At 37.2% G+C, this 27,347-nt stretch overlaps 5 gene segments (V, D, J or C); all 5 read left to right on the forward strand.

The window, feature by feature from the left end:
- The window catches only part of LOC124396439, a 33,335-nt gene extending 12,080 nt beyond the window's left edge, over nt 1-21,255 (forward strand). Inside the window, 3 exon segments of the V gene segment in view lie at nt 19,236-19,381; nt 20,753-20,843; nt 20,933-21,255. Coding sequence covers nt 19,236-19,381; nt 20,753-20,843; nt 20,933-21,249 — 554 coding nt within the window.
- LOC124396450 lies at nt 1,713-2,407 on the forward strand. The segment is given in 2 exon segments: nt 1,713-1,901; nt 2,021-2,407. Coding segments are annotated over 2 exon segments (447 nt in total).
- Nucleotides 21,256-22,622: 1,367 nt separating the features above from the next.
- Nucleotides 22,623-23,658, forward strand: LOC124396458. The segment is given in 2 exon segments: nt 22,623-22,996; nt 23,077-23,658. Coding segments are annotated over 2 exon segments (384 nt in total).
- A 653-nt stretch (nt 23,659-24,311) lies between these two features.
- Nucleotides 24,312-25,421, forward strand: LOC124396440. The segment is given in 2 exon segments: nt 24,312-24,561; nt 24,644-25,421. Coding segments are annotated over 2 exon segments (501 nt in total).
- Nucleotides 25,422-25,448: 27 nt separating this feature from the next.
- Nucleotides 25,449-27,183, forward strand: LOC124396585. The segment is given in 4 exon segments: nt 25,449-25,616; nt 26,276-26,366; nt 26,450-26,752; nt 27,113-27,183. Coding segments are annotated over 4 exon segments (552 nt in total).
- The last annotated feature ends 164 nt before the right edge of the window (nt 27,184-27,347 follow it).

Consider the following 27,347-nt stretch of genomic DNA (forward strand, 5'->3'; position numbering starts at 1 on the left):
ATATATATATATATATATATATATATATATATATATATATATATATATATATATATATATATATATATATATATATATATATATATATATATATATATATATATATATATATATATATATATATATATATATATATATATCATATAAATTGAGTTGTTATAAACACTTTGTTTATTTTAATTATGCTGCAAAAATAATGAATAAATAATAGTTTGAGGTGCATTATTTAAAACCACCAAAGGAGGCAGCAGAGTTCAACAAATGAGGTACAAAATAAGATGCCTGGTGTCCTGCTACTGCATTAGAATTCAGATCATGACTAGGCTCCAAAACCCGTTTTAACCCTTTACACTTGCTGTCTTTTGTATATATCAATTATATGTTAGACTTTTAAATTAGACTATGGACTGATAAACTGTTAGATATTGATATTCTGTTATACAGCAGATTTTCTGGTAAGAAGACAAATTCATGATTGCTGGATTTACAGGCCCTTAAGCAGCAAAGCCTCTTTAAACCATCATATAACCACCATCATGTGTGTGTCTGTTTGCATGCAGTTGGGTGTTTTGTCAGATTTCTGCCTAATTTAATATGAAATTACCAGAAACATCTTCAAAAAATTATTTCTTCATAGCAGGAGTGTCATTTGTAAGATATGAACTAATAAGGTAGAAGGTGATGGAACAGATAATACTGTATATCCAAGCTGAATAGCTTTCTGCATCTTTTCAATATTATAGACTGTTTTCTGTTATCTGTAATAAATATGGTCAATATTGGATCATGTAATGGATACATATACTGATATGAAGAATTGTATCAAATGTCTCCTAAGATAAGGAGTGTCTCTATTCAAATGTCCTTCCCTGTTATATATTTAAGCAACACAGACCAAGAGCTTTTACTGATTCTGCTTCAACACTCACCATGATCTCTACATCACTACTGCTGCTGCTGCTGGCAGCTGTACACTGTAAGTGTTTCTACATTTAACATATAATACAGTTTTGCTTTTTGCTTTTGCAACAATAAAATTGCAGGTGGTCTCTGTATTGAGCTGATCCAGATCAGATCCACAGTATTAACCCCTTGTCAGTCACTGACTCTGACCTGTAAAGTGTCTGGATATTCAGTAACAAGTACCTACTGTACAAACTGGATACGACAACCTGCAGGAAAAACTCTGGAGTGGATTGAATACACTGGCACTGGATTCTCTCAGTCTCTACAGGGACAATTCTCCCCCACTACAGACACCAATAAAAACATGCTGTATCTAGAAGTGAAGAGTCTGAAAGCTGAAGACACGGCTGTATATTACTGACATGATACAACAGACTGCAGAGCTGTACAACAACTTACACAAACACGTCCTCATGAGCTGTAAATATTCCCTCAGCAGGAAACTGAACCCCACAGACATTTATTATAAACACAATTGTTTTATTTCTCCTTTTCTCTTCCTCCAGTAACAGTCAAAATTCTTTGTTTTATTCTCTCTGGCTGGTGCTTAAGGCTGAAGACAAACGCAAAATGAAATGACATAAAATTATAAATGGTTTTAAACTGTGACACATTGATTTAAAGAAATTCTTCAAAAGTGATATTGGAATAAAATTTCGAATAAATAAGAATAATGATATTTTATATATAAAATAATCATTTAATAATCAATTATTCATTAAAAAAAAAAAAAAATGTATGAATAAAAAATGTTTCAAAATGGAGAAATGCTGTACTCCTTAAAAAAATCTAGAACTCATACTGCATGCAAATCCCCCCAACCTCAGACAGATATAAATACACTGCAAGTCCACAGCAGTCTGTGTATTTGGTTGAGTACAGCAGAGGAATCATGAACTGCCCTCTTCTTCTCCTTCTGATATCCCCTGTGTCCTGTGAGTAAACACGTCTCTCCACACCTTACTCACATTTTTATACGCTCCATATTTCAGTCTAAATTGATATGAATAGTGTTTACTAGCTTCTATATGTTTTATTGCTCTCCTCTTCTCAGATGTGTGTGGCATCAGTCTGACCTCGTCTCCTGCTGAGGTTAAACCTCCCGGATCCTCAGTGAAGTTGTCCTGTCAGATTTCTGGCTATCAGCTCTCTAGCTATGGCACAGGCTGGATCAGGCAGCCTCCAGGAAAAGCCTTGGAGTGGATCGGGATCATATGGGGTGGTGGAGGCATAGACTCTGGAGCTTCTTTTAAAAGTCGCTTCAGCATCTCCAGAGACACGAGCAAGAATGTGCTTTACTTGGATATCAGCAACCTGGCGGCAGAAGACACTGGTGTTTATTATTGTGCAAAGACTGTACAAGGACTGTAAGAGGACTGTACAAAAACTAATCCTCAAATATGTGATGTTTATTTTCAATTCAAACTCACATCCTGTATACATACAGAAATATGAAATCATTAGAGACGAGATAAATTTCATTTGTGTATATTTTTTAGTTTTATATATTTATATATAGGAACCTTGTACGTCTCCAATTTCCTCCAGATGTCTTATTCTTATTCTGGCAATGTTGACACTTCTGTGCCTCTAGAGGGCAGTCTGTGCAAACTCATCAGTTACAATCTGTCACTTTCTGCACATTTAGGTGATCTCTTTTTTCCCACTTCGCTATGATCAGCGTCATGACATTAAACAGAATTAAGTCAAGTCAAGTCAAGTCAAGTCAAGTCAAGTCAAGTCAAGTCAAGTCAAGTCAAGTCAAGTCAAGTCAAGTCAAGTCAAGTCAAGTCAAGTCAAGTCAAGTCAAGTCAAGTCAAGTCAAGTCAAGTCAAGTCAAGTCAAGTCAAGTCAAGTCAAGTCAAGTCAAGTCAAGTCAAGTCAAGTCAAGTCAAGTCAAGTCAAGTCAAGTCAAGTCAAGTCAAGTCAAGTCAAGTCAAGTCAAGTCAAGTCAAGTCAAGTCAAGTCAAGTCAAGTCAAGTCAAGTCAAGTCAAGTCAAGTCAAGTCAAGTCAAGTCAAGTCAAGTCAAGTCAAGTCAAGTCAAGTCAAGTCAAGTCAAGTCAAGTCAAGTCAAGTCAAGTCAAGTCAAGTCAAGTCAAGTCAAGTCAAGTCAAGTCAAGTCAAGTCAAGTCAAGTCAAGTCAAGTCAAGTCAAGTCAAGTCAAGTCAAGTCAAGTCAAGTCAAGTCAAGTCAAGTCAAGTCAAGTCAAGTCAAGTCAAGTCAAGTCAAGTCAAGTCAAGTCAAGTCAAGTCAAGTCAAGTCAAGTCAAGTCAAGTCAAGTCAAGTCAAGTCAAGTCAAGTCAAGTCAAGTCAAGTCAAGTCAAGTCAAGTCAAGTCAAGTCAAGTCAAGTCAAGTCAAGTCAAGTCAAGTCAAGTCAAGTCAAGTCAAGTCAAGTCAAGTCAAGTCAAGTCAAGTCAAGTCAAGTCAAGTCAAGTCAAGTCAAGTCAAGTCAAGTCAAGTCAAGTCAAGTCAAGTCAAGTCAAGTCAAGTCAAGTCAAGTCAAGTCAAGTCAAGTCAAGTCAAGTCAAGTCAAGTCAAGTCAAGTCAAGTCAAGTCAAGTCAAGTCAAGTCAAGTCAAGTCAAGTCAAGTCAAGTCAAGTCAAGTCAAGTCAAGTCAAGTCAAGTCAAGTCAAGTCAAGTCAAGTCAAGTCAAGTCAAGTCAAGTCAAGTCAAGTCAAGTCAAGTCAAGTCAAGTCAAGTCAAGTCAAGTCAAGTCAAGTCAAGTCAAGTCAAGTCAAGTCAAGTCAAGTCAAGTCAAGTCAAGTCAAGTCAAGTCAAGTCAAGTCAAGTCAAGTCAAGTCAAGTCAAGTCAAGTCAAGTCAAGTCAAGTCAAGTCAAGTCAAGTCAAGTCAAGTCAAGTCAAGTCAAGTCAAGTCAAGTCAAGTCAAGTCAAGTCAAGTCAAGTCAAGTCAAGTCAAGTCAAGTCAAGTCAAGTCAAGTCAAGTCAAGTCAAGTCAAGTCAAGTCAAGTCAAGTCAAGTCAAGTCAAGTCAAGTCAAGTCAAGTCAAGTCAAGTCAAGTCAAGTCAAGTCAAGTCAAGTCAAGTCAAGTCAAGTCAAGTCAAGTCAAGTCAAGTCAAGTCAAGTCAAGTCAAGTCAAGTCAAGTCAAGTCAAGTCAAGTCAAGTCAAGTCAAGTCAAGTCAAGTCAAGTCAAGTCAAGTCAAGTCAAGTCAAGTCAAGTCAAGTCAAGTCAAGTCAAGTCAAGTCAAGTCAAGTCAAGTCAAGTCAAGTCAAGTCAAGTCAAGTCAAGTCAAGTCAAGTCAAGTCAAGTCAAGTCAAGTCAAGTCAAGTCAAGTCAAGTCAAGTCAAGTCAAGTCAAGTCAAGTCAAGTCAAGTCAAGTCAAGTCAAGTCAAGTCAAGTCAAGTCAAGTCAAGTCAAGTCAAGTCAAGTCAAGTCAAGTCAAGTCAAGTCAAGTCAAGTCAAGTCAAGTCAAGTCAAGTCAAGTCAAGTCAAGTCAAGTCAAGTCAAGTCAAGTCAAGTCAAGTCAAGTCAAGTCAAGTCAAGTCAAGTCAAGTCAAGTCAAGTCAAGTCAAGTCAAGTCAAGTCAAGTCAAGTCAAGTCAAGTCAAGTCAAGTCAAGTCAAGTCAAGTCAAGTCAAGTCAAGTCAAGTCAAGTCAAGTCAAGTCAAGTCAAGTCAAGTCAAGTCAAGTCAAGTCAAGTCAAGTCAAGTCAAGTCAAGTCAAGTCAAGTCAAGTCAAGTCAAGTCAAGTCAAGTCAAGTCAAGTCAAGTCAAGTCAAGTCAAGTCAAGTCAAGTCAAGTCAAGTCAAGTCAAGTCAAGTCAAGTCAAGTCAAGTCAAGTCAAGTCAAGTCAAGTCAAGTCAAGTCAAGTCAAGTCAAGTCAAGTCAAGTCAAGTCAAGTCAAGTCAAGTCAAGTCAAGTCAAGTCAAGTCAAGTCAAGTCAAGTCAAGTCAAGTCAAGTCAAGTCAAGTCAAGTCAAGTCAAGTCAAGTCAAGTCAAGTCAAGTCAAGTCAAGTCAAGTCAAGTCAAGTCAAGTCAAGTCAAGTCAAGTCAAGTCAAGTCAAGTCAAGTCAAGTCAAGTCAAGTCAAGTCAAGTCAAGTCAAGTCAAGTCAAGTCAAGTCAAGTCAAGTCAAGTCAAGTCAAGTCAAGTCAAGTCAAGTCAAGTCAAGTCAAGTCAAGTCAAGTCAAGTCAAGTCAAGTCAAGTCAAGTCAAGTCAAGTCAAGTCAAGTCAAGTCAAGTCAAGTCAAGTCAAGTCAAGTCAAGTCAAGTCAAGTCAAGTCAAGTCAAGTCAAGTCAAGTCAAGTCAAGTCAAGTCAAGTCAAGTCAAGTCAAGTCAAGTCAAGTCAAGTCAAGTCAAGTCAAGTCAAGTCAAGTCAAGTCAAGTCAAGTCAAGTCAAGTCAAGTCAAGTCAAGTCAGAGTTTAGGAGCTAAATGTGAAAATGCTCTACCACCTTTAGTGGACTTTGCTATTCTAGGAACTACTAGAAGCCCAGAGTTTTGAGATCTCAGGAGCGTGGCGGATTGTAGCGTGTTAAAAGACTGGATAGATACACGGGAGCCAAACCATTTAGTGCTTTATAAGTGAGAAGTAATAGTTTGTAGTCTATTCGAAACTTAACAGGAAGCCAATGTAGGGACGATAAGATCGGGGTTATGTGATCATATTTTTTTGACCTTGTAAGAACTCTGGCTGCTGCATTCTGGACTAACTGAAGCTTGTTTATTAATGAAGCAGGACATCCACCTAGTAACGCATTACAGTAGTCTATTCTGGAGGTCATAAACGCATGGACGAGCTTCTCTGCATCGGATATAGACAACATATTTCTTAGCTTAGAAATATTTCTAAGGTGAAAGAAGGCTGTTTTGTAACCTGATTGATGTGATTTTTGAAAGACAAGTCGCTGTCTAAAATAACACCCAGGTCTTTTACCGTTGAACTAGTGGTTACAGAACATCCGTCTAAATGCAGGTTGAGATGCTGGGCGTCTGTATACCAGTTTTTGGGCGATGAGCAAAATCTCAGTCTTATCAGAATTTAAAAGTAGAAAGTTATGGGTCATCCAATCTCTTAGTTCCTTAACACACTCAGTCATCCGGGTTAATTGAGCTGTATCGCCTGGTTTAGATGAAATATATAGCTGAGTATCATCAGCATAACAATGGAAGCTAATTCCATGCCTTCTAATAATATTTCCTAACGGAAGCATGTATATTGTGAAGAGCAGGGGTCCTAGAACTGAACCTTGCGGCACGCCATAATTTACTTGCATTAGCCTGGATAGCTCTCCATTCAAATCTACGAAATGGTAACGATCGGACAGGTAGGATTTAAACCAGCTTAATGCCTGTCCCTGAATGCCGATGTAATTTTGTAAGCGATCTAGGAGGAGATCATGGTCTATAGTGTCGAATGCAGCACTAAGATCTAGTAAAACCAACAGCGAGATGAAGCCTTGGTCTGAAGCTAAAAACAGGTCATTAGTTATTTTAACTAGAGCAGTTTCTGTGCTATGATGGGGCCTAAAACCTGACTGAAATTCTTCAAAGATATTGTTCTCTTGCAGGTAGGAACATAACTGTGCAGCGACAATCTTTTCTAAAATCTTAGACATAAATGGGAGATTTGAAATTGGTCTGTAATTTGATAACGTGTTTGGATCCAGATTAGGTTTTTTAATGAGGGGCTTAATAACTGCTAGCTTGAGGGATTTAGGGACGTGACCTAAAGATAGTGAGGAGTTAATAATATTTAGAAGAGGCTCACCAGTTGTATATAACACTTCCTTCAGTAATTTAGTAGGAATTGGATCTAACTGACATGTTGTCGATTTAGCTTTGGCAATAACATTATACAGCTCTTCCTGTCCTATACATGTAAAGCAGTGGAGTTGTGGAGTTGAAGGTAACACTGTCTCAGGAGATGCTGTAAGAGGTTGAACTGCCACAATTGTTTTTCTAATGTTATCTATTTTTCAGTGAAGAAAATCATAAAGTCCTCACTACTAAACTGTGATGGAACACAATTTTCAGAGCCCTGATTTGTAGTTAGTTTAGCTACTGTACTGAAAAGGAACCTGGGATTGTTTTTGTTGTTTTCTATAAGTTTGCTCAGGTGTTCAGCTCTAGCAGCTTTTAGCGCCCGTCTGTAGCTGAGCATACTGTCTTTATCTGTGATTCTAAATACCTCCAATTTAGTTTTCCTCCATTTTCTCTCCAGATTACGTGCTGTTCTCTTGAGGGCATGTGTATGACTATTATACCAAGATGCAGGTGCTTGGTCTCTAACCTTTTAACCGGATAGGGCAACGGTGTCTAATGTGCTAGTGAGGATAAGGTCTATGTTCTTAGTTATCTCATCAAGATTAATAGTAGTTATGGGTTTAGTGAGAAATTGAGATAAATCAGGCAGGTTATTTACGAATCTGTCCTTAGTGGTTGGAACAATAGTCCTACCAGGTCGATAACGTGGTGCAACACGGCTAATCTGCTCTACCGGTAGTGTGTACAGTATGAGGTAATGGTCTGTGATGTCATCACTCTGAGGTAAAATATCTATATCAGTGACGTCTGCTCCGTGTGATATTATTAAGTCTAGTGTGGTTAAAGCGATGAGTTGGTCTGGTGACGTTTTGTTTAACCCCAAAAGAGTTTAATAAGTCAACAAATGATAATCCTAGAGCATCGTTTACATCATCTACATGAATATTAAAGTCTCCTACAAGCAGCACTTTATCAAAATTGATCAAGAGATCTGATAGAAAACAAGCAAACTCTTGAAGAAAATCAGCGTAGGGTCCTGGGGTCTGTACACGGTGACCAGAGCGAGTTTACTATGTATGTCCGAAAGTACAACTTTAAGAACGAGCACTTCAAATGATTTAAAGCTGAATCCTAACATCTGACTAACATTAAGAGAAGCAGTATAAATGGTTCCTACACCCCCCCCACGACCAGTCTGACGGGGCTCATGCTTATAAACATATCCTGACGGTGTCGACTGCTTAGACCCATATAATCACCTGGTTTAATCCAGGTCTCAGTGAGACAGAGTGCATCAGTTATTCTCTGTGATCATCTCATTTATAATCAGTGCTTTGGGTGCAAGTGATCTAATGTTTAAAAGACCAAACTTTAAAACTTTTTGGTGTTTGTTTATCTGGCATTTTTCAGTTTTAACTTCAATGAGATTGTTTCTGGATCTTGTGTATTTACTTCTTGGTTTTGCTACACGAGGATAGATACGGTTTCTATAAACTGGGCTGTGTGTGAACTTGTAACTATTTGGTCTGTTGTATGCGTGTTCTCATTGTCGAAGATTTCCTGATGTCTTACCAGTCAGATGGTGTGAAGTATCCTAGAGATGTTATCTGATAGCACTGCTGCTCCAACTCTGCTGGGGTGCAGGCCATCAGGGCGGAAGAACCTAGGACGCTCCCAGAAACAGTTCCAGTTATTAACAAAGAGAAGTTTATGTTCTCGACACCATGACTGTAACCATTCATTTAGAGCTAAAAGTCTACTAAACTTCTCAGCCCCTCGCTGGTAAGTGGGAAGAGGTCCTGACACTATGATCCTCGTTGTGGGTGATGTGCTGCGTACCGTCTCCACCAGGATCCTGAAATCCCTCTTTAATACCTCCGTTTGTCTCAGCCTGGTGTCGTTCGTTCCGGCATGAAGAACAACCGCTCCGAAGTTCTCCTTCAGTACCGCGGGTACCTGCGCAGCGACATCAAGAACACGAGCACCAGGAAAACAGCGAGTGTGCACCTTACCTTTAGCTCCGGTAGCGCGGACATGCCGGACGATGGAATCTCCGAGAATCACAGTGTCGCGTTCCGTCTCGCGGAGAGGGGCGAAGCGGTTCTCGGTCGAGATCTCGAAGGCCTGTAGTGGTGGCGGGGGAGACGTCCTCGACCGGGGCTTTGCTTGTCTCTTCCGCTGCTGCCGCATCCAGGGTCCATGTTGCACCTTTGCCGGAGTTGTAGGTGCGCTGGGTCTGGGCAGAGAAACACGCGGAGTTGAGGTGCTGGGAGCGTTAGGTTCAACCCGAATTTACCTGGGACGAGTGCGCGTCCGCCCGGGATGTTTCCAGCGCCGCTTTCCGCTCTCGCAGCCGGGCATGCTTTTCATGCAGCTCGCGAATCTGTTTCTCCAAAACCTCCATCTCCAACGCCACCGTTTGCAAATCGAACGAGTCCTCACCTGTGCTCAAAGTTAGACACACAGCCGGCATAGTGCTCATAATCACGAACAGATTTCGGATACACAAATAAGATAAAGTGAGAGAAGATATAGTGGTAGTCGAGTTTAACTGACTACAGGCACAAGTCAGGAAGACAAACAATTTAGGATTATTAAAAGAGAAAAACACAAACAAACGAATATAAACACGAATACAAACACGAATACAAACACGAATACAAACACGAATACAAACACGAATACAAACACGAATACAAACACGAATACAAACACGAATACAAACACGAATACAAACACGAATACAAACACGAATACAAACACGAATACAAACACGAATACAAACACGAATACAAACACGAATACAAACACGAATACAAACACGAATACAAACACGAATACAAACACGAATACAAACACGAATACAAACACGAATACAAACACGAATACAAACACGAATACAAACACGAATACAAACACGAATACAAACACGAATACAAACACGAATACAAACACGAATACAAACACGAATACAAACACGAATACAAACACGAATACAAACACGAATACAAACACGAATACAAACACGAATACAAACACGAATACAAACACGAATACAAACACGAATACAAACACGAATACAAACACGAATACAAACACGAATACAAACACGAATACAAACACGAATACAAACACGAATACAAACACGAATACAAACACGAATACAAACACGAATACAAACACGAATACAAACACGAATACAAACACGAATACAAACACGAATACAAACACGAATACAAACACGAATACAAACACGAATACAAACACGAATACAAACACGAATACAAACACGAATACAAACACGAATACAAACACGAATACAAACACGAATACAAACACGAATACAAACACGAATACAAACACGAATACAAACACGAATACAAACACGAATACAAACACGAATACAAACACGAATACAAACACGAATACAAACACGAATACAAACACGAATACAAACACGAATACAAACACGAATACAAACACGAATACAAACACGAATACAAACACGAATACAAACACGAATACAAACACGAATACAAACACGAATACAAACACGAATACAAACACGAATACAAACACGAATACAAACACGAATACAAACACGAATACAAACACGAATACAAACACGAATACAAACACGAATACAAACACGAATACAAACACGAATACAAACACGAATACAAACACGAATACAAACACGAATACAAACACGAATACAAACACGAATACAAACACGAATACAAACACGAATACAAACACGAATACAAACACGAATACAAACACGAATACAAACACGAATACAAACACGAATACAAACACGAATACAAACACGAATACAAACACGAATACAAACACGAATACAAACACGAATACAAACACGAATACAAACACGAATACAAACACGAATACAAACACGAATACAAACACGAATACAAACACGAATACAAACACGAATACAAACACGAATACAAACACGAATACAAACACGAATACAAACACGAATACAAACACGAATACAAACACGAATACAAACACGAATACAAACACGAATACAAACACGAATACAAACACGAATACAAACACGAATACAAACACGAATACAAACACGAATACAAACACGAATACAAACACGAATACAAACACGAATACAAACACGAATACAAACACGAATACAAACACGAATACAAACACGAATACAAACACGAATACAAACACGAATACAAACACGAATACAAACACGAATACAAACACGAATACAAACACGAATACAAACACGAATACAAACACGAATACAAACACGAATAGTCATTATAATCATCTCTACACTGAGCAGCCTGTGGAGGTGGATTTAATACATCTATAGTGGTCATGGACACTCCCTATTCAAATAGAGTCGACTATAAACAGCATGTTTTTGGCTCTTCTAGTATCCAGTGAGCTCTGTGATAGATATCACTCCCATCCACTTTAATTTTGGGTGAAGCACAACTCAGAGAAGAATGATTTTAAGACATTGGATTTTATTTGGACTCATTTCATGTATGTTTCTGAATATTTCATGTAAAAAAAATTTACATTTTGACCTTATAAACATTACACCATAACATGACCTAGTTCTATTCTTCTCTTTTAGATTCTTATGGACAGTCCCTGACCTCCTCTGCTTCTGTGACGAAGGAACCTGGAGAGTCAGTCACTGTGTCCTGTACTGTCTCTGGAATGTCACTAAGCTTTTTGCACTGGATCCGTCAGAAACCAGGAAAAGGACTGGAGTGGATTGGACGCATTGACAATGACACTAGCACAACATTCGCTCAGTCTCTACAGGGCCAGTTCTCCATCACCAAAGACACCAATAAAAACATGGTGTATCTAGAAGTGAAGAGTCTTAAAGCTGAAGACACGGCTGTTTATTACTGTGTGAGACACACACACTGATACAACAGACTGCAGAGCTGTACAAAAACTTACACAAGCACTTCCTCATGAGCTGTAAATATTCCCTCAGCAGGAAACAGAACCACAGAGGCATTTATTATAAACAAAAGGGGGTTTATTTTCTCTTCCTCCTTTAATAACAGACACATTTATTTGTAAGAGAATCTCTGGCTGGTGGTGAAGGCTAAAGAAGGCACTGGTTGATGAATTAGTATGTAAATACTATTAGTTCTTAGATTTAGTAAATGTGGACATGTTTTTACTTTGGCAGGAAATGCAATGTGCCTTTACTTTTACTGCACCTTTATGAAAAACTAAACTCTGTCATACAAATCAACCCTGATACTAAATTTACCTCAAATATTTTATATCTAATCTTTGTTCTAAGTTTCTTGTACAGTTTCCTCTGTAATTGATGTATGAATGCAAAACAAGTTGGTAAAGAGTTTTTGGAAAAGATTTGATCCTCAACAAGCTCAACAGAGGCTATACATCAGTGTGGTTCTAAAATCTGATTGGTCAAAAGATAATCATTCATATTTTCTATTTGAACCTCCAACAAAAGTGCCATCTACTAATAACAGGATTATACTAATGTGCACATTCTGCTATCGTTTTTTACAGCTACTCTTAAAAGATTAATAGGTTTTGCGTTGCAGTTTCTCACCATCAGGCCAATTGTACCTGTAACTCTGTACCTTCTTCACTGAAGTCCCTGAGCTCCTCTGCTACAGTCTGGTGATTTAACCGAGACACACTTGTGTTTTTCAGTGATTATCATTGATAAAAAACTTCATGTAAATCTGAGTGTTACAGTGATACACAATGATGGACAAAAAGGACATGATATCTAATGAGTAAAGTGTAGTTATGGACTTGACAGCATGAAACTCAGCTGGAGTCTTAAAGTTAGTGTTTTATCTTCATGGCAACTCCTCTGAATCTCTAGTTGGCGTGTCATGCAAAACAAATCCTGCCTTTGAACCATTCATGCTGCTCTATTCAGCTCGACAACACAGCAGCAGATTGTGTTCATTTCCACCAACAGGAATTGTTTTCATTTGATTTTTAAATGGGATTAGGCAAAGTTTTTTCTGATTCAGTGATCAAACCTGATCTGTCTTATGAACTGACCTGCACAGCTTAAAATTTATTAAAATTGCAAACTAATTACATGTGATATATAAACTGGATTTTTTTTTATATTTACTGGAATAACTGTTTTTATATACAGTTTTTATATACATCATTTAATGGAATTATAAATCTAGAGCGTTTCCTTTTTATTAAAATATAACATCAAACAAGAATCATGGAAATATTTAATAATATACATGTGCAATATATCAGATTACTGTATATGTACAATGCCAGATTAATCACATTAGGGAAATAAAGTTTTTTTCATATGGACAAATCCATTAAATAAGTGTCTGGATATTCACTAACTGATAACAGCCACTGTACAGGTGGGATAGAACAACCTGCAGGAAAAACTCTGGAGTGGATCGGACACATATGTGGTAACACTTACTACAGCGAAAAACTGAAAAGCAGTGACAGAGACACGTCCAGCAGCACAGTAACAATAAAAATGGACAGAACATGCAGAATTAATACACAGCTGTGTAATCTATCTATCTATCATCACACACACTATATAAATATGGGATGTAACTGTAACGTTTCTCTGCACTGAACACAGATTCTGTGAATTATTTATGCAAATCCCCATCTCCTTACATAATATTAACAGTGTGAAGATCTTCTCATTACTCCTCCTTCAACACAAACATGTTGTCTTCAGTTCCACTGCTGCTGCTGGCTCTTGCACCCTGTGAGTGTTTGGATTTCAGCTTTATTAGTTCATCTGATCCTTTCAGTTCAACATGTGAACCTTTTCTGTTTCTCTTTCCACAGATGTGTTCTGTGCTACTGAGCTCATCCAGCCAGACTCAGTGCTTCTAAAGCCAGGAGAGACTTTATCCATCACCTGTAGAGTGTCTGGAGCTTCTATCACTGATAGCAGCAGCCACCTGGGAACAGCTTGGATTCGACAACCTGGAGGAAAAGCTCTGGAATGGATCAACATCATTTATTATAATGGGCATATTGGACTGAATGATTCACTTAAAGACAAGTTTTTCATCTCTCAAGACACTTCCAGTAACAGTGTGACCTTACAGGGGAAGAACATGCAGGCTGAAGACACAGCTGTGTATTACTGCGCTCGTGACCCCCACAGTGAGACACTTCACTAGCATTCCTGTACAAATACATCCTGTACAGAAAACTGTTCAACAGGAAAGAAAAATGTTGCATTTTATCAGTGTGGTGTTCATAAACAGTGGAGTAAGTCTTGAGTGAACAGTGCTCATAATGTTTATAAACTCTGGTTATTTAATTTTAAATTAATCTAATCCTCATGATTTCAATACGTTTTAAATACATTATCCACCCATCATCAGCAGATAAGCAAATCCGAGCATCAGGGCTGGACATCACTCTATTTATGTGACTTGATGTTTAAACTCTGTTAAATGTTGGAGAACAGAGAAGACCCCAGTACAAACACCACACACCATGTTCTCTACATCTCTACTGCTCCTGCTGGCAGCTGCTTCCTGTGAGTGTTTTATTCAATTCATTCATTTACTACAAAAACAATAAATGTGCAGTATATATTGTGTGAGATTTTACCATGTGTTTTCCTCCACAGATGTGCATGGTGAGGAACTGACTCAGCCTGCTTCCATGACAGTCCAGCCAGGCCAGAGTCTCTCCATCAACTGCAAGGTTTCATATTCAGTTACAAGCTATTATACAGTTTGGATCCGACAACTTGCAGGAAAAACTCTGGAGTGGATTGGATATATCAGTATTGCTGGGAGCCTATATTACAGTGACAAACTGAAAAATAAGCTCTAAAGTTAAATCTAAGTTAAAGTTAAAAATCTAGATTATAATGTGTAAACTCTACCCAATCATATACAGTACCAGTCCTGCACAAGTGCCAGCTCCTAAACTGCTCCTTAATTTAAATACAATAATAATTCTGCAGTGCAGCAACATCATGGACTTTTAAGCAGCCTGTATCTGATTGCACACATACATTATATGATCAGATTCAATACAATACATTCCAAAAAAGAAAATAAGGATAATAAAGATAAACGTATGATAAAAGAGTAAGATGTAAAGATAAAAGATCATTTTACTTGCTTTTTATTGTCTTTTTTTTCCTGGATATACACAGATTTTAGCATGTAGGTCACACCTCTAGACACAATGTGTAATTGCGTTTTTTTATATTCTTTTGCACTCTTTCCTCACTAAATACTTTACAACATGATGACGAGGCAACAATTATTTGTACTTGCTTTTTGCTTTAAAATTGAATTAATCTAATCTATTTGAACTAAGAACTGTTTTCATCTTAATCCACATGTAAACACAATATGAGACAACAGGAGGCGCTGTTTCACTTCTCTGCACACATACTGTACATAAATTCTGATTTTCAGTTTTTAGGTCACAAAAAAAACCATAAGCAACTACAGCATTACTCATCCCTGTCGTCTTCAGGGAATTCCTTTTGTTCTTGAAGAACAAAATATTGTGGAGCCATTTCTAGAAACGCTTGTTCATGTGCTGTACCTCCTAATGCCTGTATTCTTTTGAAAATCACTTAATCACTTTTCTCCTCATTTTTTTTTTTATCAAGAATGTGTTTGAATGTTACCACTTGCCCACTTTTACTGTATGTGGATTAATGTGTACGTTGTCTGGATATAAGTGATGGTGTGAGATTACTTAAGACTTTTATAACTATATATGAAGGAAACAAAGTCATAAAACTCACATATCTGGGTCTATAAATAAAATATTTACTATAATTTATGCTCACATAAGCAAGTTCATTAGAGATTTTAACAATGTGAGAGAGGTGTGTGAAGATTTCGAAGTGCAGTTTCCATGAGTAAATTATATATTCAGTTTTAATAAATACAAACCAAGTTAACCACCAATTAACATATGCAAATGTGTATGAAAAATCCCCCTAACAGCTACATATAGAGAAACCTCAGACTCAGTCAGTCAGACTCAGAATTCAGCACTGCTTTCAGTTTAACAATGTTCCTTTCATTGTTGCTGCTGCTGGCAGCTTCATCCTGTGAGTTTCCCTTCAGTGATGAACTCAGAGCTGCTAGTAAATGATTGCAGTTCTATTCTACTTTATATACATATGTGACTGAAATTGTGACATCTCTTGTTATTTGTTTCAGATGTGGAATGTGCAGTAGAACTCACTCAGGTCTCCTCAGTGATGTTAAAGCCAGGAGATTCTTTAACCCTCAGCTGTAAAGTATCTGGTTACTCTGTTACTGATAACAACCACGCCACAGCTTGGATTCGACACCCTGCAGGAAAAACTCTGGAATGGATAAACGACATATGGGGTGGTGGAACAATTGGTCAGAAAGAATCTCTAAAAAGCAAGTTCAGTATTTCTAAAGATGGTTCCAGCAGCACAGTGACTCTTAAAGGGCAGAGCATGCAGATTGAAGACACAGCTGTGTATTACTGCGCTAGAAACCCACAGAGAGACACATTACCAGAATCCCTGTACAAAAATATCCTGTACAGAAAACTGTTTACTAGCAGAAGCAGAAATACAATATTTGATCATTTTGGTGTGTGTTGTGATAAAATGTCTTTACCAGTTTTGGGCATTAACATTACTTTTGACAGTAACGAATACTGTTCAAAAATAAAGTAACTCCGTTACTGTTACCGTATGGTGCGTTACCCGTTACTTTTTTAATTGAATTTATTTCGGCTGAAGTGTAGACTACAGCCTAACCTGCTTACAGCAGCGTCGCATTGTAGGATTGGTGGATGAACCACTGTAAACACGAAGAAGACGCACTGTGGCCGTGTCTCCGTTTATTCAGGTCTGTGCGGCAGTAATGGCGAGTCGAGGCGAGAGCAAGACGAGTTTCTCAAAGTGGAAATATGCTCATTATTTCACTTTAGTTGAGTATAAAGACAAAAACTGTCAAATGTAAGTTGTGTCTTCCTGGTTCGAAGCTCGTATCTACTGCAACTCCAATCTGCCGAAGCTCCTTCAGAAACTCCATGCCTCAACAAAGCTAGAAGCTAGAAGCTAACCCAGTGTTCTGTTCTACATTGTGGATAGTTTTCATACTTCAACTGTGAAAGAACATTTTTAAGAGCTCTACACAACAGCAGAAGCCACTTTAGTTTTTGATTGTGAATATATTATTCAGTTTGTGCTGGTCTGACTTAAATAAAATAGTGTTTAAAGATTACTTTGTGTTTAAGTCAGTTTTGTGTTTGTATAAACCATAACGCTTAAAAGGGCATTAATAGGAACATTAAAGAAGGTTCTTTAAAAAAGTAACTAAAAAGTTACTTTTAATAGTAACGCATTACTTTTTGGTGAAAGTAATCAACAAAGTAACTGAGTTACTTTTTTAATGAAGTAACGAGTAACTGTAACTAGTACTATTTTTTAGTAACGAGCACAACACTGGTCTTTACTATACCCAAGCACATACACTACCAGTCCTGCACAAGTGCTAACTTCTATCATGCTCTTTCATTTAAATATAATGATCATTCTGCAGTGCACGAGCATCACTTGTACACTTTTCTCTTCACAAGGATGACATCATGATGCAAATGTGTGTCTATGCAGCTTCTGTGTCCACAGTGACAGTGATTTTACAGAATCAATGATAATATATGTGGTTCATATTTTTGGAGTCTATTCCTAGTCATGATGTACTGAGTAATCCTGGTGGAACCACCATTCTTTCTTGTAAGGCTGTGGGATATAATTTTGAAAATTATAGAATGAACTGGATATGCCAGCCTTGTGGAAAACCCTTAAAGTGGATTGGGAGCATAAGAACTGATACTGGAGAGACACTCTACATATCCTTTGAAAACACTAACACTGAGAACAATACGGGGCTCTTGTGTCAAACACTGAGACTCTTATAGTTACATTTCCACAGAGTACATAATTTTTGGATACATACACTACATACACCAAGACCTTATAGCCAGAACTACTGCTAAAGCTGCTGTTATAGACAATTAAATCAACCAATTTCCGATTGGCCAACCAATCTGACCAATCAGAAAGGATAATACAGACAGTTATTGATGTATAAATAAGAAAAAATGGTAAGAAGGTTTCTGTCATGAAATACAATTTGATCCTCCATAAGATGAATCTCCTCCTCATTATTTAAATACGATTTAAATACTTTCTCCTCCCATCAACTGCAGATAAGCAAATCCAAGCATCAGGGCTGTACTTCAGTCTATTTATGTGACTTGATGTTTAAATTCTGCTAAACTTTGGAGAACAGAGAAGACCCCAGTGCAAACAACATACACCATGTTCTCTACATCTCTACTGCTCCTGCTGGCAGCTGCTTCCTGTGAGTGTTTTATCCAAATCATTCATTTACTACAAGAACAATAAATGTGCAGTGTATATTGTGTGAGATTTCACCATGTGTTTTCCTCCACAGATGTGCATGGTGAGGAACTGACTCAGCCTGCTTCCATGACAGTCCAGCCAGGCCAGAGTCTCTCCATCAACTGCAAGGTTTCATATTCAGTTACGAGCTATACTACACATTGGATTCGACAACCTGCAGGAAAAACTCTGGAGTGGATTGGATACATCAATAATGCTGGGAGCACAGGTTACAGTGATAAACTGAAAAATAAGTTTAGTTTCTCCAGAGACACGTCTACTAACACAATAACAATTCGAGGACAGAACATGCAGACTGAAGACACAGCTGTGTATTACTGCGCTCGAGAAGCCACAGTGATACACATCACTAACATTCCTGTACAAAAACATCCTGTACAGAAAAAATATGTTTATGAGCAAAGGCAGAGATACAACATTTTATTAGTTTGTTGTGTCATGTTCCAAGCACATACACTACCAGTCCTGCACAAGTGCTAACTCCCAACATGCTCCTTCATTTAAATATAAAAATAATTCTGTAGTGCAGGAGCATCATGGACATTTCAGTTCATATCAGATTATTTCTTCACCTAAATTCTACAATTTAATCCACAGGTGAACGCATTATTATTGTACTGTGTTGCTACATAACATTATATAATTTCTGCTTTTCAGTTTTGAAATAATAAACACCATCAGAAAGTACAGCATTACTTCTCCCATTCATCATCATGAAATTAATAGAAGAACAAAGTAAAGTGAAGAGGCCATTTCTATAAACTCCTGTACATGTGCTGTACCTCATAATGCCTTTAAAAAAATGCCTGACAAAATCACTTGATCACTTTTTTCTTCATGAGAATGACATCATGATGCAAATGTGTGTTTATGTAGTATTAATGTGCAGCTGAACTGAGTGGAGCAGTCGAGTCTCATCAACACTCACCATGAAGATCTCACTCTCCTTATTCCTGCTACTGATCAGCTTCATCAGTGAGTTCTCAACTCAAACCTGGGATTCAATTCTTTATCTGTATGTATCTGAATTAAAACTGATTCATTTAATATTTTACTTCCTTCAGCAGGTGTGAAATGTGAAAGTCTCGAGTCATTACAAACCACAGTGCTAAAGAAACCTGGAGAAACACTGAGTCTCTCCTGCAGAGGATCTGGGTTTACTTTTGGAAGCTATAACATGCACTGGATCAGACAGCAGGAGAACAAACCACTGGTGTGGATGGGGTATATCTATACTGATGCCAGTGGCACTGTTTATAGTAAATTATTTCAAGGGAGAATAGAAGTCACCAGAGATAATTCCAACAGCATGGTGTATCTGAAACTCTCTGGTGTGACAGCAGAAGACACAGCTGTGTATTACTGCGCACGAGAAGCCACAGTGATACACATCACTAACATTCCTGTACAAAACATCCTGTACAAAACATTAATTTCATTTGGTTAAAAAAAAATCTGTAGCCCATCTTCTGTTTTAGATTAGTGATCTGTAATCGACAATATTTCCTTATTTAGTTCCTCATGACAGATAAAGAATGATTTAGATAAAGATTTCTATTGATTATGAAATAATTCTAAATAAAGAATACACTTGGTGTGTGTTGGTAAAGGAAATCAACTGATTGTATCATGCAACTGTTAACACCCTGAACCTGAATTCACTCATGTTTTTCAGTAACATCCCATCCCAAAAATCTTTATTTCACAGCAATTTCATGTTTTTTTTTATTTTTTATGAGCACTTAATACATTTTCTCCATTTGCAGTTGAAACATCTGCAGAACAAGTTATATCCTGTTAACACTTCTGTAATAGAAGCTATAAACAGTTGTTTCCTCTCGAGTCTCTGGTTTGTTTCAATCTCGAAGTAAATTTAAATTATTTAAAGAAGCTTGTGTTGCTAAGAAATCAGAAAGTGCAAAGTCTTCTGTCCTACAGAATTTTCTGTGTCTGGGAACTGATGAAAACTGGAAACTCTTTCCATAAATATGCCATATATCCTTAATGATGGATACCGATACTAATATGCAGAATTACATCTAATGTTCCCTAAGATAAGGAGTGTCTCTATGCAGATGTCCTTACTTATATTTAAGCAACACCATGATCTCTACATCCCTACTGCTGCTGCTGTTTCTAGATTTAACAAAAAAAGTTTCTCTTTTAGTCACATTTCCACAGAGTACATGATTTCTGAATACATACACTACAAACACCATGAATGAATCATTAAATTAAGCTGTAACTCTGCATATTTTCCTGGAACAGCACCTCCTGTTGTGTTTTTTCCCTTATTTCTTGGGGGTAAAATCTACTGTTTTCCTTATTTATCTGAAAACACCTCCCCGTCTACACCTGTCTTAATCTTCTAATTTGCTAAAACATCATCCATCATGAAATCATGATCATTATCATGAAAATATTTATTAAAATACATGTGCAATATACACTATCAAATTACTGTATATGTACAATGCCATATTAGACATTAGAAGCATGGAGATGTTTTCTCATTGACAAATCAAATGTCCCCTAAGATAAGTAGTGTCTCTATGCAAATGTACTTCCCTGTTATATATTTAAGCAACACAGACCAAGAGCTTTTACTGATTCTGCTTCAACACACACCATGATCTCTACATCACTACTGCTGCTGCTGCTGGCAGCCGTACACTGTAAGTGTTTCTACATTTAACATATAATACAGTTTTGATTATATATAGTTTTTTGCTTTTATAACATGAAAATTACTTTTCTTTAACAGGTGGTCTCTGTGTTGAGCTGATCCAGACCAGATCCACAGTATTAACCCCTGGTCAGTCACTGACTCTGACCTGTAAAGTGTCTGGATATTCAGTAACTGATAGCAGCTACTGTACAGGTGGGATACGACAACCTGCAGGAAAAACTCTGGAATGGATCGGATACATATGTGGTAGCGGTAACACTTACTACAGTGAGAAACTGAAAAGTAGGTTTCAGGTTACCAGAGACACGTCCAGCAGCACAGTAACATTAACAGGACAGAACATGCAGACTGAAGACACAGCTGTGTATTACTGCGCTCGTGACACACAGTGATACACATCAACAACATCCCTGTACAAAAACACTTCATACAGTGTACGTTATAACAGAATAATTTCAAAACACAACACCTCTCTCTCCTTTTTGAAGTCTCACTGAATAAAAGAATAATACCACATAGTTTGTAGTGTAGAAGTTAAAGCATAATGCTGCATCTTTAACATCACTAAACATTATACACACTATTATAATCACATCACTAACAATAACTTGTTCTTTTATCTAATATTTTGTTTTAAATATTTCATGAAGAGACTTGTGTTCAAATAAAAAGCCACATTTCAAAGCTTTTTTGCAGGTTGTTGTATCAGTGATAGAAGCTCCACACACTCAGACACGTCTACAAACACAATAACTATCCAAGGACAGAACATGCAGACTGAAAACACAGCTGTGTATTACTGCAATCAACAACTACAGTGAGACACATAACCAACATCCCTGTACATAAACCTCCTGCAGGAAAAACATTTTATTAGTTTGGTGTGTTTTGTGTCATGGTGCTTCATGAAAGTTCTGAGTGCACATGCTCATTATGTTTTAAAAGAAAAATTTTACAGAAAAATCTGGATAAAATGCATGGACTTCAAGTGTTGTGTAGTGCAAGAAATTAACCATGTAAATGCTTCTGTCTTATTTCTATATATTTTCCTCAATCGGTTACAAAAAATTGAATTAACGTCTTACATTTTATGACAAACACTGCTTTTGCTCAGACATTTTGTTCAGAATTGATTTAATGCACATATGAAAGAATATTTGAATCAATACATATAAACAGTCCTTTTGGAATCTGCAATCAAAATAATAAATTCATTTGTATTGATTAAAATCAAAACATGCAGTTTTTAGTTTTTAGTTAAATCTAAAACATGTTTTGTGTAGTGCTATTAATCACAAAGCTCTAATTGTGAGGACTCATGGAATGACGGAAATTGTCATTGCCCTCAAGAAAGCTGTAGAGTCTGCTCCAGCTTTAGGTCTCCTGAATTACACTAAGCCTTTTATGACTTTGTGCACAAATGTGGGTGTATGGTTGCTGGAATTCTGGCCCAGAAATATGGTAATAGATATCACCTTGTTGTGAATTCTTCCAAATTCTTAGACAATGTTGCACAAAATAGCATATGGGAAAACCTGATCTAGAACTTGATTAAATCAAATGAAAAAGCTTCTAGAGGGATAACAGCCGATAGCAGAATGAAAATTTTTTGAGGTATTTTTCTATTGTACAGTTTGATTCTAATGTTAAATGTTGAGCTCAGGTTTAATTGCACCAATAAAAAGATTTGAGCACCATGCTGTTCTGAAAAACTGCAATATTTCACCCTTTGAGAGTGGCAAATATGGAAGCAGCATTTATTTTAACACCTTCTTTTCTATATCAATATAAGCAATCACAAAGAAAACACACCATCATCCTGGTTGTGATACACAGTGATGGAATATATAGACATGATATCTAATGAGTGAACAGCAGTTATGGACTTGAGCATAAAACAAACTGGAGTTATACCTTAAGTATTTTCTCTTCATGGTTATTCTTCTCTGAATATTTTACAGCTCTAGTGGGCGTGCCATGCAAACCAAATCCTGTCTTTGAACCATTTATGCTGAAACATTCAGCTCGACAGCACAGCAGCAGTTTGTGTTCATTTCCAGCAACAGGAATTGTTTACATTTTTTGAGATGGGACCAGGCAGAGTTTTGAGTTACTTTACCATAGCAATGTTCATTCAATGTTAGTAGTATTATTTATTTTATATAGTGAAATGTTTTCATGATTTTTCCTACTTTAATATATGTATTGTTATATTTCAGATTCCTGCAGTCAGACACTGATCGAGTCTGATTCAGTGATCATCGACCCTGATCAGTCTCATACACTGACCTGCACAGCTTCTGAAATTAACTTTGGTAGCTCTTGGATGGCTTGGATCAGACAAGCACCAGGAAAAGGGCTAGAATGGGTTGCAACTATCACACATAATAGTGCTAGCAAGTATTACTCCAGCGCAGTTAACGGCCGCTTCACCATCTCCAGAGACAACAGTAAGATGCAGGTGTTTCTGCAGATGAACAGCGTGAGGACAGAAGACACTGCAGTGTATTACTGCGCTCACATCATGGAACACACTGATGCGTTTCTTTAGCTGTCAATACAAATACCTAGTCATCTGTTTTCACACATAGGTTATATTTTCATCAGTGTATTACAGCTAAAGAAATATTGAGACTAAAAATGAACTTTGTACCATCTCTAACCATCTGGTTAGAAGAACATCTGTAATATAACAAGACTAAATGGTGTTTCTAAACTTTCAGATTTCAGCATATTAGTAACTATACAAACTTACAAAAACTATACAGAAAAATTTGCTTATGTTAAACATCCACCATGCAAGTCAGGAGGAAATTGTTTCATTGAAATGATAAATAATTACAATAAGATGATTTAAAATAAACCTGTGATGTACCGTTCGGTAAGTGTCAGTCTTACTGCAGTAGAAAATAAATAACACCTTTTTTCTTAACAGAATGGATAATTCAGTAGCATTGTGGTATAATTTACATTCAGATTTTCTTCATATTTTTCCATTATCGTGATTCCAATATCCACAAAAATAGATAATACTTTTGACACTCATTTATAATTCTCACAGTATCTCATTGACACTTTCATTTTCACAAAAAATGTATCACAAAGAGGCTTGTGTTCAATTAAAAAGCTACATTCCTAAGCTTTCCTGCAGATTTTTTAACCGGAGCTGTGGAAAGTGAATAGAAGCTCCAAAACACACATGGTGCCAAAAAACATCTAATTAAATGTACACATTTACATTAAATAGTCACATGTAAAATAAAAAAAAAGTGTTAAAACAGAGAGAGAGAGAGAACATTTATAAGGCAAAGAACATTGAGGTTATTTATTCATTATATAAAATATGTTCATTAATAATCAATAATAAAAAAAAAAACTAAATTACAAAAGCTTTGAAAGTCACTTGCATGAACACCAATTATTATTAAAAGCCACTGAGCTGAATGTGCAAACTGTGACATGTCTCTCATTCTTGGCTCATCCAAAATCAGCCCAAGGATGTTCATATTCTAGACCTGACGCTATTGGGTAAACGAACGTCTATGCAAATCCTTCCTGTTATCTGCTCTGCATAAATAATCAGCTCGTTGCTCAGTTACAGCTCATATCACCCAACTGAAATCCAGAGCTTTCAACCATCACAGAGTTGATTATGGGGCTGAACGACATTCAGCAATGCATTTTTATACTCGTGTTAGCACAAGGTATCTGAGATTTCTTTGTGTTTCTCACTGAGTGTAGGATTTAATGCATTGATGATTATTTTATGAATGTTTTATCTGGCAGGTTTTTGCAGTGCTGAGATCAGACTGGACCAGTCTCCTGCTGTGGTAAAGAAACCTGGAGAATCTGTGAAGATCTCCTGTAAAATAAGTGGATTTTCAATGACAAGCTCTTACATGCAGTGGATACGACAGAAACCAGGGAAAGCTCTGGAATGGATTGGTATGATGGACGCAGGGAAAAATGATGTAACATATGCAAAGTCTTTCAAAAACCATTTCACCATGACAGAAGACGTCTCAGCAAGCACACAGTACTTAGAGGCCAAGAGTCTGAGGACAGAGGACAATGTATGGGTGGTTTTGTCAATGTATGGGTGGTTTTGTAGTATTGTTTACAGGTATGCAGTTTTACTAAAATATTTTGTTCTTTTAGCTGATTCTGCTTTGACTTTTATCGAGATTATTATGGGCCACAGTGTTAATGAAGCACCTGAGCAGAAAGCACTGTAATCTAACTATAGTTCTGCATTACGTATATCAAGTGAGCTACATTTGTCCTCCAATGTACAAATAAACTGATGTTTTACCTTAATATATCAGAGTGTTTCTAATAATCTGTAACTCCTCTTGGGCCTGGACATGCAAATAAAACTTTCCCTTTATATGAGCACAAAATCCAGGTGCATTATTTACACTTAGTTTAAACTCCAGAAAGAGCCATGCAGTCACACATTAATTCCTGTTTTCTTTGGACATTATTGACCATAACCCGGGAGTAACAGCTTCTTTGTGCAGGTATCATTCATATAAATTGTGTCATTATGTAAAAGTATAAAATGAAGAAATGTATTTGACAGGTTGTGAATGTCAGACACTAACCGAGCCTGAACCGGTGGTCATTAAACCTGGAGGATCTCAACTTACCTGTACCTACTCTGAGATTAGTGATGAGGATGATGCAGACTTATCATGAATTAGACAGGCTCATGAAGAAGGTCTTGAGTGGATCTCACACATTTCTGCTTCAAATGGAGGTAATAAACTTTACTCTTACTGTTCAGGGAAGATTTACCATCTCCAGATACAACAGCAAGAAGCAGGTGTATCTGAACATGAGTAGCCTGAAGTCTCGAAAAAACACACTGATAAAAACAGCTGCAGCGCTAAACAAAATTCAACAAACCCACAGAGATCCACACAGTGTGGATATAATTTGTCACCTGCTGTTCCAAACTAATGTTTATTGATTTCATTCAGATGCCTAATAACACAACAATATTATAGTCACATTTCCACAGAGTACATGATTACTGAATACATACACTACAAACACAATGAATGAATCATTAAAAAAAGCTGTAACTCTGCATATTTTCCAGGAACAGCACCTCCTGTTGTGTGTTTTTTCCCTTATTTATTGGGGTTATAATCTATTGTGTTTCCTTATTCATCTGAAAACACCCGACAGTCTATAACCTCCCCTTCTTAATCTTCTAATTTGTTAAAACATCAAACAACATTAAAATATTTATTAAAATACATGTGCAGTATACACTTTATCAAATTACTGTATATGTACAATGCCCTATTAGACAAATTAGAAACATGGAGATGTTTTCTCATTGACAAATCAAATGTCCCCTAAGATAAGGAGTGTCTCGATGCAAATGTCCTTCCTTGTTATATATTTAAGCAACACAAACCAAGAGCTTTTACTGATTCTGCTTCAACACACACCATGATCTCTACATCACTACTGCTGCTGCTGCTGGCAGCCGTACACTGTAAGTGTTTCTACATTTAACATATAATACAGTTTTATTTACTTATAGCTTTTGCATTTACTACATTAACTTTTCTTTAACAGGTGGTCACTGTGTTGAGCTGATCCAAACCAGATCCACAATATTAACCCCTGGACAGTCACTGACTCTGACCTGTAAAGTGTCTGGATATTCACTAACTGATACCAGCTACTGTACAGGAGGGATACGACAACCTGCAGGAAAAACTCTGGAATGGATCGGACACATATGTGGTAGCGGTGGCACTGCCTACAGTGAGAAACTAAAAAGCAGGTTTCAGGTTACCAGAGACACGTCCAGCAGCACAGTAACATTAACAGGACAGAACATGCAGACTGAAGACACAGCTGTGTATTACTGCGCTCGTCAACCACAGTGATACACATCAACAACATCCCTGTACAAAAACACCTCATACAATGTACAATATAACAGAATAATTTCAAGACACAACACCTCTCTCTCCTTATTGAAGTCTCACTGAATAAAAGAATAATACCACATAGTTTGTAATGTAGAAGTTAAAGCATAATGCTGCATCTTTAACATCACTGAACATTATACACACTATTATAATCACATCACTAACAATAACATGTTCTTTTATCTAATATTTTGTTTTAACTATTTCATAAAGAGACTTGTGTTTAATTAAAAAGTCACATTTCAAAGCTTTTTTTGCAGGTTGTTGTATCATAGCTGTTTAAAGTGGACGTTCGTATCAGTGTTAGAAGCTCCACACACTCAGCTCGATCTAAAATACACATCTGCAAGAAGAGAAACTAACAAGAGCTAGCTCCTAACATTCTCCTTAATTTAAATTTGTTCCACATGTTAACACACTATGGGACGATAGGAGGTGCTGTTGTACAGTTATTTCACACCATTATTTACTATTTTCTTCTCAGTTTTGAAGTCATATAAAACACCATCAGCAACTACAGCATTACTGCTCCCTGT

Source organism: Silurus meridionalis, chromosome 14 (assembly GCF_014805685.1).
Source record: "Silurus meridionalis isolate SWU-2019-XX chromosome 14, ASM1480568v1, whole genome shotgun sequence".
Classification (NCBI taxonomy): Eukaryota; Metazoa; Chordata; class Actinopteri; order Siluriformes; family Siluridae; genus Silurus; species Silurus meridionalis.